The 15127-nt window shown below is 41.7% G+C and overlaps 1 protein-coding gene across 1 annotated transcript; it reads left to right on the top strand.

The window, feature by feature from the left end:
• The first annotated feature begins 13734 nt into the window (after nt 1–13734).
• Nucleotides 13735–14668, top strand: SF3B5 (splicing factor 3b subunit 5). The gene has a single exon (XM_027454291.3). It carries the CDS (start codon nt 13821–13823, stop codon nt 14079–14081), a length of 261 nt encoding a protein of 86 aa, XP_027310092.1. The 5' UTR covers nt 13735–13820; the 3' UTR covers nt 14082–14668.
• The last annotated feature ends 459 nt before the right edge of the window (nt 14669–15127 follow it).

The raw sequence follows: 15127 nt of genomic DNA, 5'->3' as shown, positions 1-15127 counted from the left end.
TGAACCAAAACCAGAACACAGAGCCTCTAGTCCCATGTGTCAGTCTAGAGAATTATCTGGTCTAGAAAGCATGTAATACACTTCATATATTTATGCCTTACAAGTAGCATCTCTGTGTAGGTTGTGTGTTACTACAGCAGATAAGGAGGACAGCGCTGTGCATATATATTTTGTTCTTATTCCTTCCTTGTACTTTCAGCTTCAGTGAAGCAAGCTGTCCTGGTGATGGCACCTTTTTAAGCTAGATAAATATCTGCTAGGAATAATTCAGGTATAGATTATTTTAAATTAAGGAGGGAAATGGGTTATATCACTTCTTGAACCTTATTTTAGCCACATTTTCTAAATCTATTTAAAATGTGTTAAGGTGTACTTTAATATTTATAAAAATACAAAATATTAAAATACACTGCAACATAAGACTAAGGCCTCAGATAGGTTAAATCAGTTCTCCAAAATTCAAATCATAGGTTGAAAGTGCATATGCCTTTTGAAGCCAATGAACAGTTACAGTAGCATTGTAAGAATTTGAGAGATTACAGAAAACCTGTTATTTATACTAGACTGCAAAATACAGTAACTTCGTGCAATTCAGGTAGCTGTACTTTTAATCCTGAGAAGTGAGTTCACAGATGTTTTCACTGAAAACAAATTGTTTCTGGGAAGATATGTCATCTAATACACACTCGCATCATCCCTTATAAAACAAACCTTTCTTCTTGGCCAAGGTCAGCAGATATTTCCCTAACAGAAATACTACATTGATAAGGAATACATGCAGAAAACGATGATGCATTTCTACCACAAGACCTTGAACCATTGTTTTTATGGCAAACCTGGTAGCTAATAATGGTAGCGTTACACAGGTATTGGTAGGAAGGATGTTAAATAGAGTTTCCATGTTGCAGAATTAATCTTTTACAACATGAAAAAAAAAAAAAAGATCCTATATGAACGTTAATTTAAAATACTGTTCACATTTAATATTAATTCTATGTCATATACACTTTCTCTAAATACTAATTTGGAGTGGACTTAAAATGAAGTATAACAACAAAAAATCAGCAACAGATAAACACAATCTCCTGAAATATTCAACAGCAAATTTATTTAAAGTTCACCAACAATCAGTACTCAGTGTACATGCAGAGAAGCAAATCTGTACTTCATTTCCATTCCAAATAACCCACCAAATACCTGCATGTCAAAGTTTATATCCTCACTACCTGAAGATGACAGAAGATAGACACATCAATTTGTGATGAAAAATGTTTCTTTTATATGACACGGCAAGAAAATTTTCCAAGTGATGTTTGAAATCTTGCCACATCTGCAGCTTTACTGACAGTTAAATTAATTACATGGAAGATAATCCTTCTTTACAGGGGTGTTTTCTTCCCCTTCATTTCTGCAGGCAGCCAGGCCACCTGCTCAATTGATGCTGCACAGTCCCCTCCTTTAAATCCTATGGCAGCTATGGAGAAACAAAAGATGCATGGAAATCGTAGAATCACAGAATGGCTTGGGTTGGAAGGGACCTTAAAGCCCATCCAGTTCCAACCCCCTGCCATTGTCAGGGACACCTTCCACCAGACCAGGTTGCTCAAAGACCCTTCCAACCTGGCCTTGAACACTTCCAGGGATGGGGCATCCACAGCTTCTCTGGGAAGCTGTGTAGATGACAGATTCCCTATATTTCCCCCTTCAGCCACCTTGAAATACACAGTTTTCTTAACGTTATTTCCTCATCTGTGTGGCTCTTCTGTTTCTCCTTCTGACTGGATTCTCTGCATAGGATTTAGACCCTGGTCAGTCACAGAGAAGATCATAATTACTCTTGCAATTCAAAATCACAGCCAATTTGTGGGGCTACTCTGGTCAGTGAGAACATAAGGATGTGAGGTTTGGAAACTTTAGTAATGGCCTATTTTTGGCTTACATTTTGCGTTCTCTTGGGAAAGAGCAAGCAGATAAATAACCTTCCTTGTTGCTGTAGAGCTACATGACCCAAGGAGTCTGTTGGAGATAGAGTGCTTGCTCTTCATTAGTCAGCATTCTCACTGCAACACACCTAAATGCCATTTTAATCTCGGTTAGCAATCTATTGAGCTTATTTTCCAGAGATTTGTTGTTCTGATCATACACACCTGCAGTTCAACAGTTCACAGCTTGCTTTGAAAACAACTGTCTTCGTTCAGGTGTCTGGGGGGTGCAACCTAGCTACCCCCTATCTATCAGTGTGAGACTTAAAAGTGCTCTCCCCTGGCACCAGCTGGTGGCCTGGCAGCATGCGTTGCAAACCTGATGCTTTCTTATGAGGTGCTGAGGTGCATCCGAGGTGTCTGTGGTTTGGTCAAAGATGTTTACCAGGCAGCTTAAAAGCTCAACAAGTGTTTGCAGCACATTACAAGCCATAAAGACAGATTTATTAGATGGAAACAAGCGCTCTCCAAATTATCTTCCACACAGGGTAATATGCCCATCAGCCTTCAAGTCTCTGCTATGTGGAAATTTTCAGCTTCTTATTCGCCGATGATGAAAGGAGATAGACATGCCAGTTCTTGAATGTAACACTTTCACTTGCAAGGTGATTTTTCAAATAGTCTTAGAAACCTTGCCATACATGTGACTTTGGTGACAAATTAAGCTGAGGGACTAAACTAGGCTTTCAATTACTGTGACAACAACAATAATATTGCATTGCATTTTTAAACTATGTTCTACTTCAGGCTCTCTAAAGCAATTTGCAAGCAATTACTTTAAAAATACTTCTATGTGTAGGGTTACCCCTATATTATAGATGGGAAAGAAATCACAGAAAATGTCAAAATGCCTACAGGTGTACGAGAAGCCTTCATCTATCTAGAACTTGCATCCAAATCCCTGGAGTGCTAGTCCTATCCTTTCACAGAAATGATTACATGTCTTTTCATGTCTCTGCCTTTTTCTTGTATTTTTCTCACCAGGTTTATGCTTCCGTACAGTCATCTTTCTACTCCTCTCCTTTAAATAATTTCTTAGATAAGAACACTATACAGTTGGCATAAAAGACATTGCATTACTTAATAAGAAGCCTATGCCAATAAAAGTTAATTGCCAAAATCCACTTTCAGTGAAGTCAATGCAAGTTTGGCCATCAAGTGAGGCAGGCTCTGGCCCAATATTAAAAACTACAGGAAGTGTGAGAGGGAGGATAGGCAGGGGTCTGTGTTGATACTGGTATAGAGGAGAATGAAGACATAGCAATCATGTCCAAGTGAGTGAACAGACCATGTGTGTCCTCTAGTCAATACCCCTAGGGCAAGAACCAGAAAGCAAAATGAAATTAATTATACAAATGCTCTGGCAGCTGGCTTTGGCAGTTACAACATATATTTTCAATGAAATACTTCCCAGATCTGAGAGACAAGTCCAAGCTAGTACCAAGAATTCAGGTACTTGCACAGCAGCAAGTCACGACCAGACCTGTGACTGTCCCACCTTCCCAGGGGGCTGACCCAGGATGCCAACCCAGATGTCCCAGACTCTTGGGAAGGATGGGCTTACACTCAGAGACAGGGTAACAATCCAAACACGATACTGCCACCCATCTACCACAGATGTTTTGCACTAGTGCTTCATTCCTCAAAGAGCTGCTCTCAGAGACCTAAGACCAAAGTTTCTTTCACACGCCATTAACAACTCCCAGGAGAAAACTAAGAAATGGGTTGAGCAAAGTGACTTTTGTCTCGAGACAGTCCCCTACTAACCAGTAGCTGTGGGATTGCTGAGGTGGAGGTTGCACTCAAGCATTCAAGCGACTGGAAATGCATCATCAGAACCAGCACGTACAAGGTGTTGTTTGCATGGAGCACGTGGTTAGAAACACTTTGAACGTGTACTGAGATGCACCACACTCCTCAGCCCATTCTGGGCAAAGACTGTTTCATTTTAGTTTGGGTAAGAAAGTGACGATGTTCAGATTTGCTATGAAAGTGGCAGAACTCACCGGAGTTGAATATCTCTCCAGACAAATCATAACGTGGCCCTCAGAGGAGCTGCACAGCTTGCCGTGTGAGCAGGGCGAGAAATGTGTCAGCATGAGTGTGGGCTCAGTGCAGACTCTGCTCAAGAACGTAGGAGGAAACAGAAACTTAACTGACAATAAAATTTTCCAAAGGGCTAATTTACCCGTTACAGTCATAAACAAGTCTCATCTAGATACCACGTGCTGAGCTTCAGCGTTTGGCCGTCCTGAGTCAGTGGGAGATCTCCGGGGAGCACTGCGGGCGCAGCGGGGGGCTGAGCTTGATGCAGTGCCAGCAAGAAGCCTGCCCTGACACCACGGCATGCCTGGCAAGTTGTTTCATTGCAACTTGCCTTGGCTTCCTAGTCTATTCCATTACTCTACTTTTATTTTCCTTTCTTAGCACGGCTGTCAAGAGTTAGTGCTTGTAGGATGCAATAAAGATCCCATATGAAAGACGACTACACTTCCTAAGATGTTTTATAAAGGAGAGGATGACATCGGTAAAGTAGATGACTGTCCTCAACTCTATTTTTTCTTTAGATGTATAGTTAACTTTATCTTAAAGCACAGCTACAGACTTCTGTTTCTTTGGTTTACAGGGCATTGGACAAACCACCATCTCTCACTGCAAAGTTTTCACTAATTCCTCTTGAGCATCAGGTCGGAAGGGAAAGGCCAATTTTTTCTCCATCCTAGAAACAGTTGAAACAAATACCTGCATCTGCAAGATTGTGATTTATGGTTTCTATGCCATTGTTTCTGAATATTACACAGGCAGAGAAGATCCATCCTCTTTTCTAAACCTAATTTAGAATTGAAAAGAGCTTATTGCTAAGTACTTTAAATAGGGTATTAATAGTTCCTTGAAAAAGGTGAAAAGCACAGTTGCTAGTTTTTGTTTGTTTGTTTGTTTTTGTTTTGTTTGTTTGTTTTTGTTTTGTTTGTTTGTTTTTGTTTTTTTAAAAAAACTCTACTTGAGGATCACTGAGGATATTAGTGTTGATTGTTTTTAGAAGTAAAGGAAAAGACAGATTTATTTTTCCTGTGTTGAGGAAGAAGTGCTCAGACAGATGCCAGGGGTTATGGAACAGAAATCAAGTAGACGAGCACTTCTGAAGGACACATTCCACAGGTACCACTGAAATGATTCAAACTGTAATTACCTGTCCTGGCTATTCCAAAATACAGGTGCATGTGCATGTGGGAATGAGACTGGTATCAAATTGCAAATTGAGTCACTCCACAAGCTTGTTTTACCCTTCCAATTATGCAAGGCAGTTTGTGACTCAGCATCTCAACAAGTCTGTTCTCCACTGACGAGACAGATCAGCTCGGCAGCAGAGTCTGTCGAAGCAGCTCTTCCACGGGGATAAATTTAGCCTTTATTCTGCGTGCGGTTTCCTATGTGAGATAGAGTAAATATGTTTTAAAGGAGAATAATCTTCAACTCATCTTCACACAAGAAACTAATTACGTGAGGGAATGAAAATCTGTCATGGGATTACACTGATCGGTGCTCACCGCCCTTTAACTAGAACAGATTAGATTTTCTTTCCCTCAGAGTTTTCTGTTGCTGCTGCTGGGTCATCCCTCTTTTACAGAAATCACCTGGAAACTTGTAATTGCGATTGTAGTCTAGAATGAATTATTTAATGGTCTTTAACTTTTTTTTTTTTAAAAGGGTTGGAAATAATTTCCCTTGTTTTATTGCCATGGGTTGAGTTGTCGTGCCAGTTAAATGAAGTCATAAACCCCTGCACACGTTGGTGTGGGAATCTCTCCCCCCTTCTCTTCTTGTAGGGCTGGCTTTTTTTGCTGGCACATCTGGAGATAACATTAATCATTCCTTACCCTTCAGACTTGATCCTTTTGAGCTGACAAGTTTGAATGATTGTTACCAGTGGTCTTTACACTTGAAATAGCTAACACTTAACGCCTAGGAACAGAAATTTAGGTTTTATTTAGAGCTGAAGGCGAAGAACACAGTAGGTAAATTGCACTTCCATCTCTCTGCCTTTAAGAAATATATACCCTGTTACTCTTGTTCAAAAAATAGGATCTTTACACCCATGCCCAGAGGCGAACTTCACCAACAGCTACATTAGTTGGGGTTATAATAATCCCACAGTGAGGATGTGAATGAGGCCCCAGTAGGTGAACTATAGTACAAACACTGCGAGAATGCCTTAGCCAAGAGGAATTTGTGGTAAAGCTACTCAAGGCTGAAAGAGACAGGAAAAAGGGACAGAGCTATAGTTTGCAAAAAGTTACAATTTCACACTAGAGGATTTTGCAATACAACAAAAATGGGTTTCAATACACAGGTGGCTGGATCAGCAGTGGTACATGAGTGCCGACCTGCCTGTTCCTCACGACTACTCCGAGAGCTGTATCAGCTGTGCTCTGTACAACTGACGCACGTCCTGTTGAGGCTGTAGATCACACCCCTGGCGCTGACAGCTTTCACAGTGACTGGTGCTTTTCGTAAAGCCTCTGGCTCTGCAGTCACTTCAGCACGTGAAAAGTCAGGCTTTAATTCTCTAAAAATAAGTGCGTTCAAACATCATGTAAGCAAACACTTTCAAACACTTACAGAGAAAAGCAAATACAACCCAAGTGAAATACAGAATCTCAGAAAAAAAAAAAAAAAAAAAGGATAACATATATCTTTGTTAAAAACAACAGAAAAAAAAAATTGCAGTTTTAAAAACTTATTTTAACGTTTCCAAGTTCAGGTGATGTCTGAGTTCCTGGGTTTGACAATACTTTTTTCAGCAGTTTTTTGGATTTTGTCCAGTTTGAGGTTTCTCAACCTGCATGATGCTGAGGAGGTGTGGAGAATTATTACAATCTGAAATAGATAAAATCTTTCTGTTGCACTCCCTGCATGTGTTTGCTTTCCAAAATCAACAATTTTTTTTCAGGCTCTCAAATCACATGCCAAAATGCATAGGCGTGATGGCTATCATCAGATGTGGCAAATATTGCCCAATCCTGATTATAAATACCTTCCTTTCAGTGGCTTATTTCTTGCCAAGTCTTAACGATCTGGGTTTACTTTTTTATTATTATTGTTATTTAGAGGGTCTGGTGCATTCCAAAGTTTTCAGCTTCTGACAAAAAAGGCATTCCCAGGAATTAAACCAGCAAGGAGGAAGACATTCATCAGATGTGTTTTGAACACATGTATTTCTTCATGGTGCTTGACATCAAGAAAAAATTTGTACTACCTGCTTTAATAAAAAATAGATACTTTTATGAAGCTGAAAGAGAGAAATATTGCGTAGCATTGTTAGTGACAACTGAAGCTGTACTTCTTTGCTAAATGCAAGAGGATCATGCAGACTTTTTTCAAGTGAGGAAGTTGAGAAACAAGTGGTTAGCTGACAGTTACTGGCTTGCCTTTTCCTTAAGATGTGAGGAAGGAAGAGTTATTTTTAATTCTGTAGTGATCTTAAATTCCTAAACATCCATTACTGCTCCCCCTTTCCTTTGCTGTCTGCCACCTGAGCAATCCACAGACTGGCATTTCTTCACATGAATCAGTACAACACGGTCTGCCAGCATCATGTAGATGAGTAGATGACTCCCTGGTGCCAGTGTTTTAAGCTTTTCCTGCTGTTATTTTTTACTCCCATTGACTGACTTGCTGTGCATTAGCAGATGATCTTTACCCTTGCATCCACATTGCAGTTCTTTTGAGACAAGGGTTATGACACTGATGTTTTCCATGCTTACTGCAGAGGGAGGTGAAATGGTAAATGCTTTTGTGCATGTGTGCAGGAGGCAGCAAGAGGAGGAAGAGGCTAGCTACAGATGGGCTTCTTCACAGAGAACACTTTCAGGTACTGTTATGAAGAAATCAGTATTTTTAAAACATGACACTTATAGGCAGATTAAAATAAAAAAAAAAAAAAAAAAGAAAAAAAAAGAAAAAAAAAAAGAAACAGCTGCATTAAGCAGCTTCATGGCTTCATGAGTCAGCCTCAAAAAAGAAAAGTCACCTCCTGTGTCCTTACTCTTCCCTGCACACTGAAAGAAGATAGTGGTACGATACACAGAGCTACTCATTGGTCAAATCAATTTCTGCTAATTTAAGCTCGTATACACTTTTGATATCTTCTCTAGGGCTTATTTAAAGGTTTGTCTTTCATCACTCCCACTTTTGTATCCCTTACTGAACAGTTTATCCGGGGTGAACGAAGCAAAGACAGGGGAGAATATAGTCAGAATACAGCTGCATCTTGGTACTTGCAGTTCTAGTTTTGTTGTATGCACTATTCTTACCTCATTTTAGATCAAAATACATAAAAAAAACTAACCTTCCCTGTTATAAAAACACATATGGACACAAGCAATTTCGATTCACCTGACAAACGATTAGCTCTATGTTTAGCCTGGAGCAGTAGCTAATCACATTAGTGGAGGGGTTTTTCTCTTCAAAGTGATGGCTTTGGAAAATAGATCTTCCCTCTAAAGCAGTGAGCAATCGCTGCCTCTCCTGGAGCCCAGCTGCGCTCCTGGTAGCAGTGCTCCATATTTCTCAGATCATGTTATTTCAGAGTCCCACCCACAAGCACTGTGCTAGTGACCCCTACTGTGAGTCTGCTTTTAGGGTACTCCTACACCACACCAGGAGATTCTCAATGGCTTGTAAATTAAGCTAATTAAACTGTAGAGCACACCTAAGGCACAGAGCTGTTACTCAGTCTTACGCAGAAGGAGCATAGCGACATGCTAATATTTACAAACAAGCAAGGGAGTGTGAAGCTACCAGACTGACTCTTTGCACTCCATAAGCTGCTCCTAGGCAAGGGATCCTGAAGGCAGGTCAGAGATCTGCTGAAGTTGGCAGAGAAGGGTCACAGCATCAGTTCACATGATTAGGACCTTTAGATTGCAACAATAATGCGCTTTGGAATACATTGTTTCCGAAATGCTTTAGGAGAAGTATATCATGCAATGAAAGCAAAACAAAAATATCCTAAGAATTTTGAAATTGAGATTAAAAGAAGGTCAGGACTGTCAGTCCAATGTGTAATTTCCAACAAGCTGCAAATTGCTCAGTATAAAAGCCTCCTGCCCCAAGCCTTGACACACTAGAACATGTGAAAGACTAAAGATGGCACTGCCCGGTACCAAATGCTGCCTCTCCTGAACCTCAGACGAAGACAATTTTTCAGCAGTGAAATTGGTATCTGAGCAAAGAAAGAAACACTCCAGTTACAGGGCAATTTAAATACAATTCCTTTCTCCAGATAGGAAGAGTGATAAACAGTTTGAAGTGTGTGCTTGAATGGCAGGACACACAGTATTGTTTATTTTCCTATTGTTTATTCCCTGTTCTTCTTCTCCTACACCTTTGGCTGGGAACCAGTGGCACAACCCAAAAAGAAACTTTCAGATCTTTGGGTATATACGCACTATAAAATCAGTTTCAAAGCAATAGCAAAGCACTGTTTCTAGCAGGTGGTCTAGAGGTGAATGTTTACAACTTTACCATGCTTCCAGCAACCGTATTTCCCCCATCTCAGAATCAGTCCCAAAGACCTCAAGTGGCCGCAGTGTCAAGGCGCTGTTCTTGCAGTGAAGGAGAATTACAGTTCTGACAGCAAGGAGGATAAATTAGAGGAGCTTACGCAAAACAAGGTGAGAAAAAAAGATGCTTGCTTACAAAGAAAAAGTTTTCACAGGACCTCTGAGAAAAGCAGTGAAAAGATCTTCCACCTGTTACAGGGCCAAAATAAGCACTTCCTGAGTCTGTTAATATTTGTAGGCTATAACAGCACTTGACAAACTGCATACACTACAAAAAGGCTTTCACAATGTATGTGATGACACAGGAAATCTGAGGAAAAAAATCATGCAACTGAAGAAAGGTAAGTTTTGCAGCCTAAAATTGCTAAGTGGTAACGTGACCTTTGCAAATAAGGATTGAAGAACCCTTTAACAGTAGCAGCAAACCATTTCTAAAGAAAGGTCATTTCCCAAGTAAAGAAATTAATTTATCATTATTAATTTCGAGCACAGTCTCCATTCTTTCCAGGCTAACACAATTTCAAGCAACATTTTTTTTTTTTGCTCTGAAATTGTATTTGTAGGATAAATCAATATAGTGAGGAGTAGAGGAATTTCTCAAAGACATCCTTTTCTTCATCTCAGCATCTTTGTGGGTGCGCGTTGCATTTATCTAGTAAAATCATTCCTTCCCCTTGCTTTGGAGGTATTGATGTCTTAGCTCTCCTACCCGAAGACTGTAGGAAAATTAAAAACTCGGTTATGTCTGGACTGGGACCGCCACTGCCGGTTCACCAGCCCCCCCTGCTCTCAGTTTGCGGTGGCGCCCAGCAGCCCGGCGCAGCGGGTGCATGAGCTGCAGCTGCAGGTGCGATCCTGACACCCAGCGGCCACCGCCTTCATGGCCCGCTCCTGGCGTCCACAGCGTTTCAAACCCGGCTCGTCTTGTACTCGCAGAGGTGATTTTAGTCAACGCCAAAATATGGTGACATTTTTGTGCGTATTTTCCCAGCGTTCTGGGTGTCTGAATTCAGTGTTTTCATCTTGCCCACTATCAATCTTGATGAGAACTTGAGGTTTAAACTTCCCTTCCAGGATGTGTTTTTGAACTTGAATTCTAACATTTGTTTGGTTTAATGTACCCGTTGCTTCTATTAACTCCTGCACCAGCTGCAAGAGATGGATAAGCTTCTGGGCATCTTTTCTATTCCAAAGATGGAGTATTTTAATCAATACATCTCCTAGCTTAGAGTTCACAGGATGACAGTTTGACAGCAACTCTTAGACCAGCCCTACATGGCATGGTGTTGTCCCTGAACTTCTATCAAATGGTAGCGTCCTTCATACAGTCCCACTCTTTGAAAAAATACCATTTTAAAAAGAAATGAAAGCTTTCCCACATTCAGAATATGTCTTTTTTCTTTCTGTATACCAGCGTATAGTACATCTCTTCACCACAAAGCAGGTGTCTCTCAAGCATTTCAACTTTTTTATCCCAGTAAAATAAAGTTTTTCTCTTTTCCCTTATGGAGATCATCTCCATTCACCCTACTCTCAGTAACCACTTATGCAGTCTCTGAGTCGATCACCATCTTAAACCATGCTAATTGTAGGATTACAGATGGAAGGCTGAGCCTGTAGTGAGAACGAAGACATGAAACGAGCTAGAAACCACAACGCTGTGTAAACAAACAATTCTGAGATGAAACAAGACCGTGACACTGGAAAGCTTGGATCAGCCTTCTGAAACAGTTTCCTTGGATCACCCCTCTGAAGTCTTGATGAATATCTAAATTGCTCAGTCTTCCTAGCTTCCTAGTCAGTATCTCAAGTAATCTTATTGTGATCTCCCAGAACTCTTACATTTTTAACTTTTTTTTTTTTTTCCTTCAAGAAAATTAAACCAACTTGCACGCTCTTTGACCTGATGTAGATAAGCCTCTAGACACACATCACGCTTCTTACTCTTTGTTACCCCAGTGAGTTACCTCCTGGATGGTCTTTGGCCAAGATCTGCAAAATACATAAATCACATAAAACTTATCCAGAGTTTGGAACTCTTGGAACTCTTTCTAAGGCCTGAAGAGTGGGATGCTTCAGCACTTTTCTGCAGGGATTCTGTCTTTCTGTGCTTTTGTTCGTTTGTTTGTTTTCTGTCTTGGTCTCTCTGGAAGCAACTGCAGAATGCAATTGCTGTATCCAGCTGTGTAAAACTGCTTCCTGCTAAGGAAGCCTTGATAATGACTCAACAGATCCTCATAAAAGCAAAAACAAAGCAAAACAAAAATTATAGTTCTCATTTAGTTCCTTGCAATAAAAGGTAAGGGCATTTTAGGATATTGTTTTGACACTGCTCTCTGTGACCTTGGCTTTATAGCATGCTTACTTGTAAACAAGGGGACTTGAATCATCTGTGTTTTCATAGAATATTTCCATGGATTTCTTTTGATCGCACAGCATTTACAAGACGTAGCTTGAAGTGTTCTATTGGAAAATTTCTGGCAATGTGTCTTTCCTATTTTAGAACAAGTAATTAAAACCACTGCTATCATATGAAAGCACGCATCATTCCATGCATTTTAAATTTAACGTTACGTAAGCTCTTTAAGAGAGCCAGAGAAGAAAGACCACTTATTTGATGGATGATAGAATTTATTTAAAGCTCCACTTCGACCAAATTAGATTGGTGATACAATTTATAATCTGTGATTTTTATATCTGCTTGTGAGTTTAATATTCATGTAAAATATTACCTGCACTGTCAAAATCTTTTTCAACAGTAATACTGAATTTTGGCTTCGATATATTCCTTGACCCTGCTCAGTTGCAAAGTCTGCCTGGGAAAAAGTGAGAGCTTTGCACCTCATAAAGGGAATGGGATGGAACCTATAGGGCTTTTTCTTAGCTAAATACAACTGAACTAACATTACCAAAATACTTGTTTTGGGAGGATCCTCAAATTCAGTGCACTTCTTCAGCCTTTCTTTGTAAGGAGTTTTTGTACTAGAGTTACCACAAAAAGTGTAGTGCCTTTAACAAAGTAAATGGCTAATGAAAAATAGTGTTTTGATTTGCACATAGCACCTCGTGGCTATTTTTGTTACAGCTCTCTTCCTCCACAGTCAGACTTCCTGTGTCACTTATTTAGAAAGCAAAAATGAGATGTAATTTATACAGAGACAACGTCAAGAGCTGGGAAACGCTGTGCCCTGAAACACGAGTTTTAGGAAAGGCTCCATTTATTTTGCTTTCATATTTACTGAAGTCTCCTGACAGACAGAGGCTATCTGGTTTCATTCCCAATGCCCCGTTTTCTAGGTACTTTGTATTCAGATTTGGTTCACTTGATTCTCAGATAGGTGAATTAAGCAGTAGCTACAAAGTCAAAGCTGTATTTTTCCTTCAGGAATTAACTGGAAGCCTGGCTTGTTAGTGCAAAGCTGTGGTGCCAGTTTCAGGCAGACTCAGCCTGGTGTCTGGCTTGGGAACGTGAGGTCCTCAGGCATGTGCTGCGTGATAACGATGTAATGTAGGTGTAGGCCTGCAGCTGTAACGCTCACCTGGCTTACTCAATTTAAGCAAGTCAAACAGAAGTTCAAATCATGTTAATAATCTCAGGGAAAACAATGGGAGTCTTCAAGGAGTCGGTCTAACAGGCAGTTACTTAAATCTCTTGCTTTGCCCTTTGCTTTGAAGTCTGTGATTTGAAGTGATGCAGGCTGGCTGAATTTCGGGTAACTTGAGGAAACTTCCGAAGCCCTGCCTGAAACTCTCTGCAATGCCTGAAAGGAAGGTGTGGGGAGCTGGGAGTTGGCCTCTTCTCACTGGTAACTAGTGATTGGGGCTACATGGAACAGCCTCAAGCTGTGCCAGGGGAGGTTCAGGCTGGCAGTGAGGAGCCATTTCTGCTCAGAAAGAGCAGCCAGGCACTGGGACGGGTTGCCCAGGGAGGTGGTGGCGTCACCGTCCCTGGGGGTGCTCAGGGAGAGGCTGGACGTGGTGCTTGGGGACATGGTTTAGTGAGTGACACTGGTGGTAGGGGGTAGTTGGACCGGGTGAGTTCGCAGATTTTGTCTAATCTCAGTGACTCTGAGTCTATGGGTGGAAGGGGCAGGGCGCTACAGAGGACTACATCTCCCAGCGTGCCGTTGCGGGCGCGCACGCGCGCAGTGCCCCTCCGGCGGCGGTGTCGGCGGGCGGCTGGGGGAAGTGCGGGCTGCCGCCGGGTGAGGGGAGCGGAAGGGGCGGGCGCGGGGCGGTAGCGGCGGCTGCTGGCGGCAGCGGGGCGGCCGCCATGACGGACCGGTACACCATCCACAGCCAGCTGGAGCACCTGCAGTCCAAGTACATCGGCACCGGGCACGCCGACACCACCAAGTGGGAGTGGCTGGTCAACCAGCACCGCGACTCCTACTGCTCCTACATGGGCCACTTCGACCTGCTCAACTACTTCGCCATCGCCGAGAACGAGAGCAAGGCGCGGGTCCGCTTCAACCTGATGGAGAAGATGCTGCAGCCCTGCGGGCCGCCCGCCGACAAGCCCGACGAGTCCTAGCCCCCACGGAGCCCCCCGGCCACAGCCAGCCCCGCAGCCCCCCCCCGCCTGCCCTGCTTCGCCTGGAGGTGTTGGGACAACGCCTGCGCCCCGATGGTTCCTCCCCGTTGCGGACTGTTCACTTTCTCTCTCTTTTTTATAAAAAAATACATTTCAGTGGGCATTTGTAACGTCTCGTTTGGTAATGTGCTAGTAACAGCGCGTGGTTCTGAAAGGCACGGTGTTACTCGATGTTAAGCTGTTCAGTACTTCTTGTTTGGAGTGACAGCAACAACTTTAACATAGTGTCTTCCCAGCCTCGCCATCTGGTACTTGCCCACCAGACCTGCATTTTGGGGAGGGAAGGGAGGAAGCGCGTGGCCTATAAAAGGGTTTGATCTGTTGTCAGCCTTTGGGGTGATCTGTGATGCAGTGTACGTCCATTGCTCCAAGGCCATAAAACTCAAATGTGACTTTACTCTGTATGCTGTTTTTTTTTGTCTCACCTTCTCATCTGCACATTGCATTTTCCAAATCCTGATCCTCTGTTCCAGCTTATTTTTTACTAACCAATGTTTATAGTAATCTAATTAAAAATTTTTCTACAATTCACTGTGTAAGTCAGTAACAACGTGGGGTTGGGCACTGTGGGTGTGAAATGGGTGATGTGGAGGCTAGGGAAAAGCTAAACCATTTTGCCAAATGACACATACAAATTTTTCTTTCTTTCCAATGAGAAAAATAAAGGTTATTCATTATTACTTTGAAGTAGAATGCCTAGAAATCCCACTAATGTTGAGGTGACAATGTCAGATCAGGCTACAAACAGAGCTGATGTTGGTTTAGATTTGTCACCCAAAATAGGCTTTCTCTTCATTCATAAATCTTGAGTTCTAATGGAAAACCTGACAGAAAAACTCAGAGGTTATGTTCAGATTATGCAAGTTTACCAGTGACATTTGACATTTTCTTAAGATGAGTGATCTCTTCCAAATAATGAACTTAAACTCTACTCAGATGTATAAAATAAACTATTCAAGATAATGGAGTAATGTAAGAAAAAGTGC

Source organism: Anas platyrhynchos, chromosome 3 (genome assembly GCF_047663525.1).
Source record: "Anas platyrhynchos isolate ZD024472 breed Pekin duck chromosome 3, IASCAAS_PekinDuck_T2T, whole genome shotgun sequence".
Taxonomy (NCBI): Eukaryota; Metazoa; Chordata; class Aves; order Anseriformes; family Anatidae; genus Anas; species Anas platyrhynchos.
The sequence above is the reverse complement of the archived record's forward strand: the minus strand, read 5'-3'. Positions and strand labels throughout refer to the sequence as shown.

Coding starts and splice junctions, on each gene's coding strand:
- SF3B5 (XM_027454291.3), top strand. CDS start 13,821: ATGACGGACCGGTACACCATCCACAGCCAGCTGGAGCACCTGCAGTCC.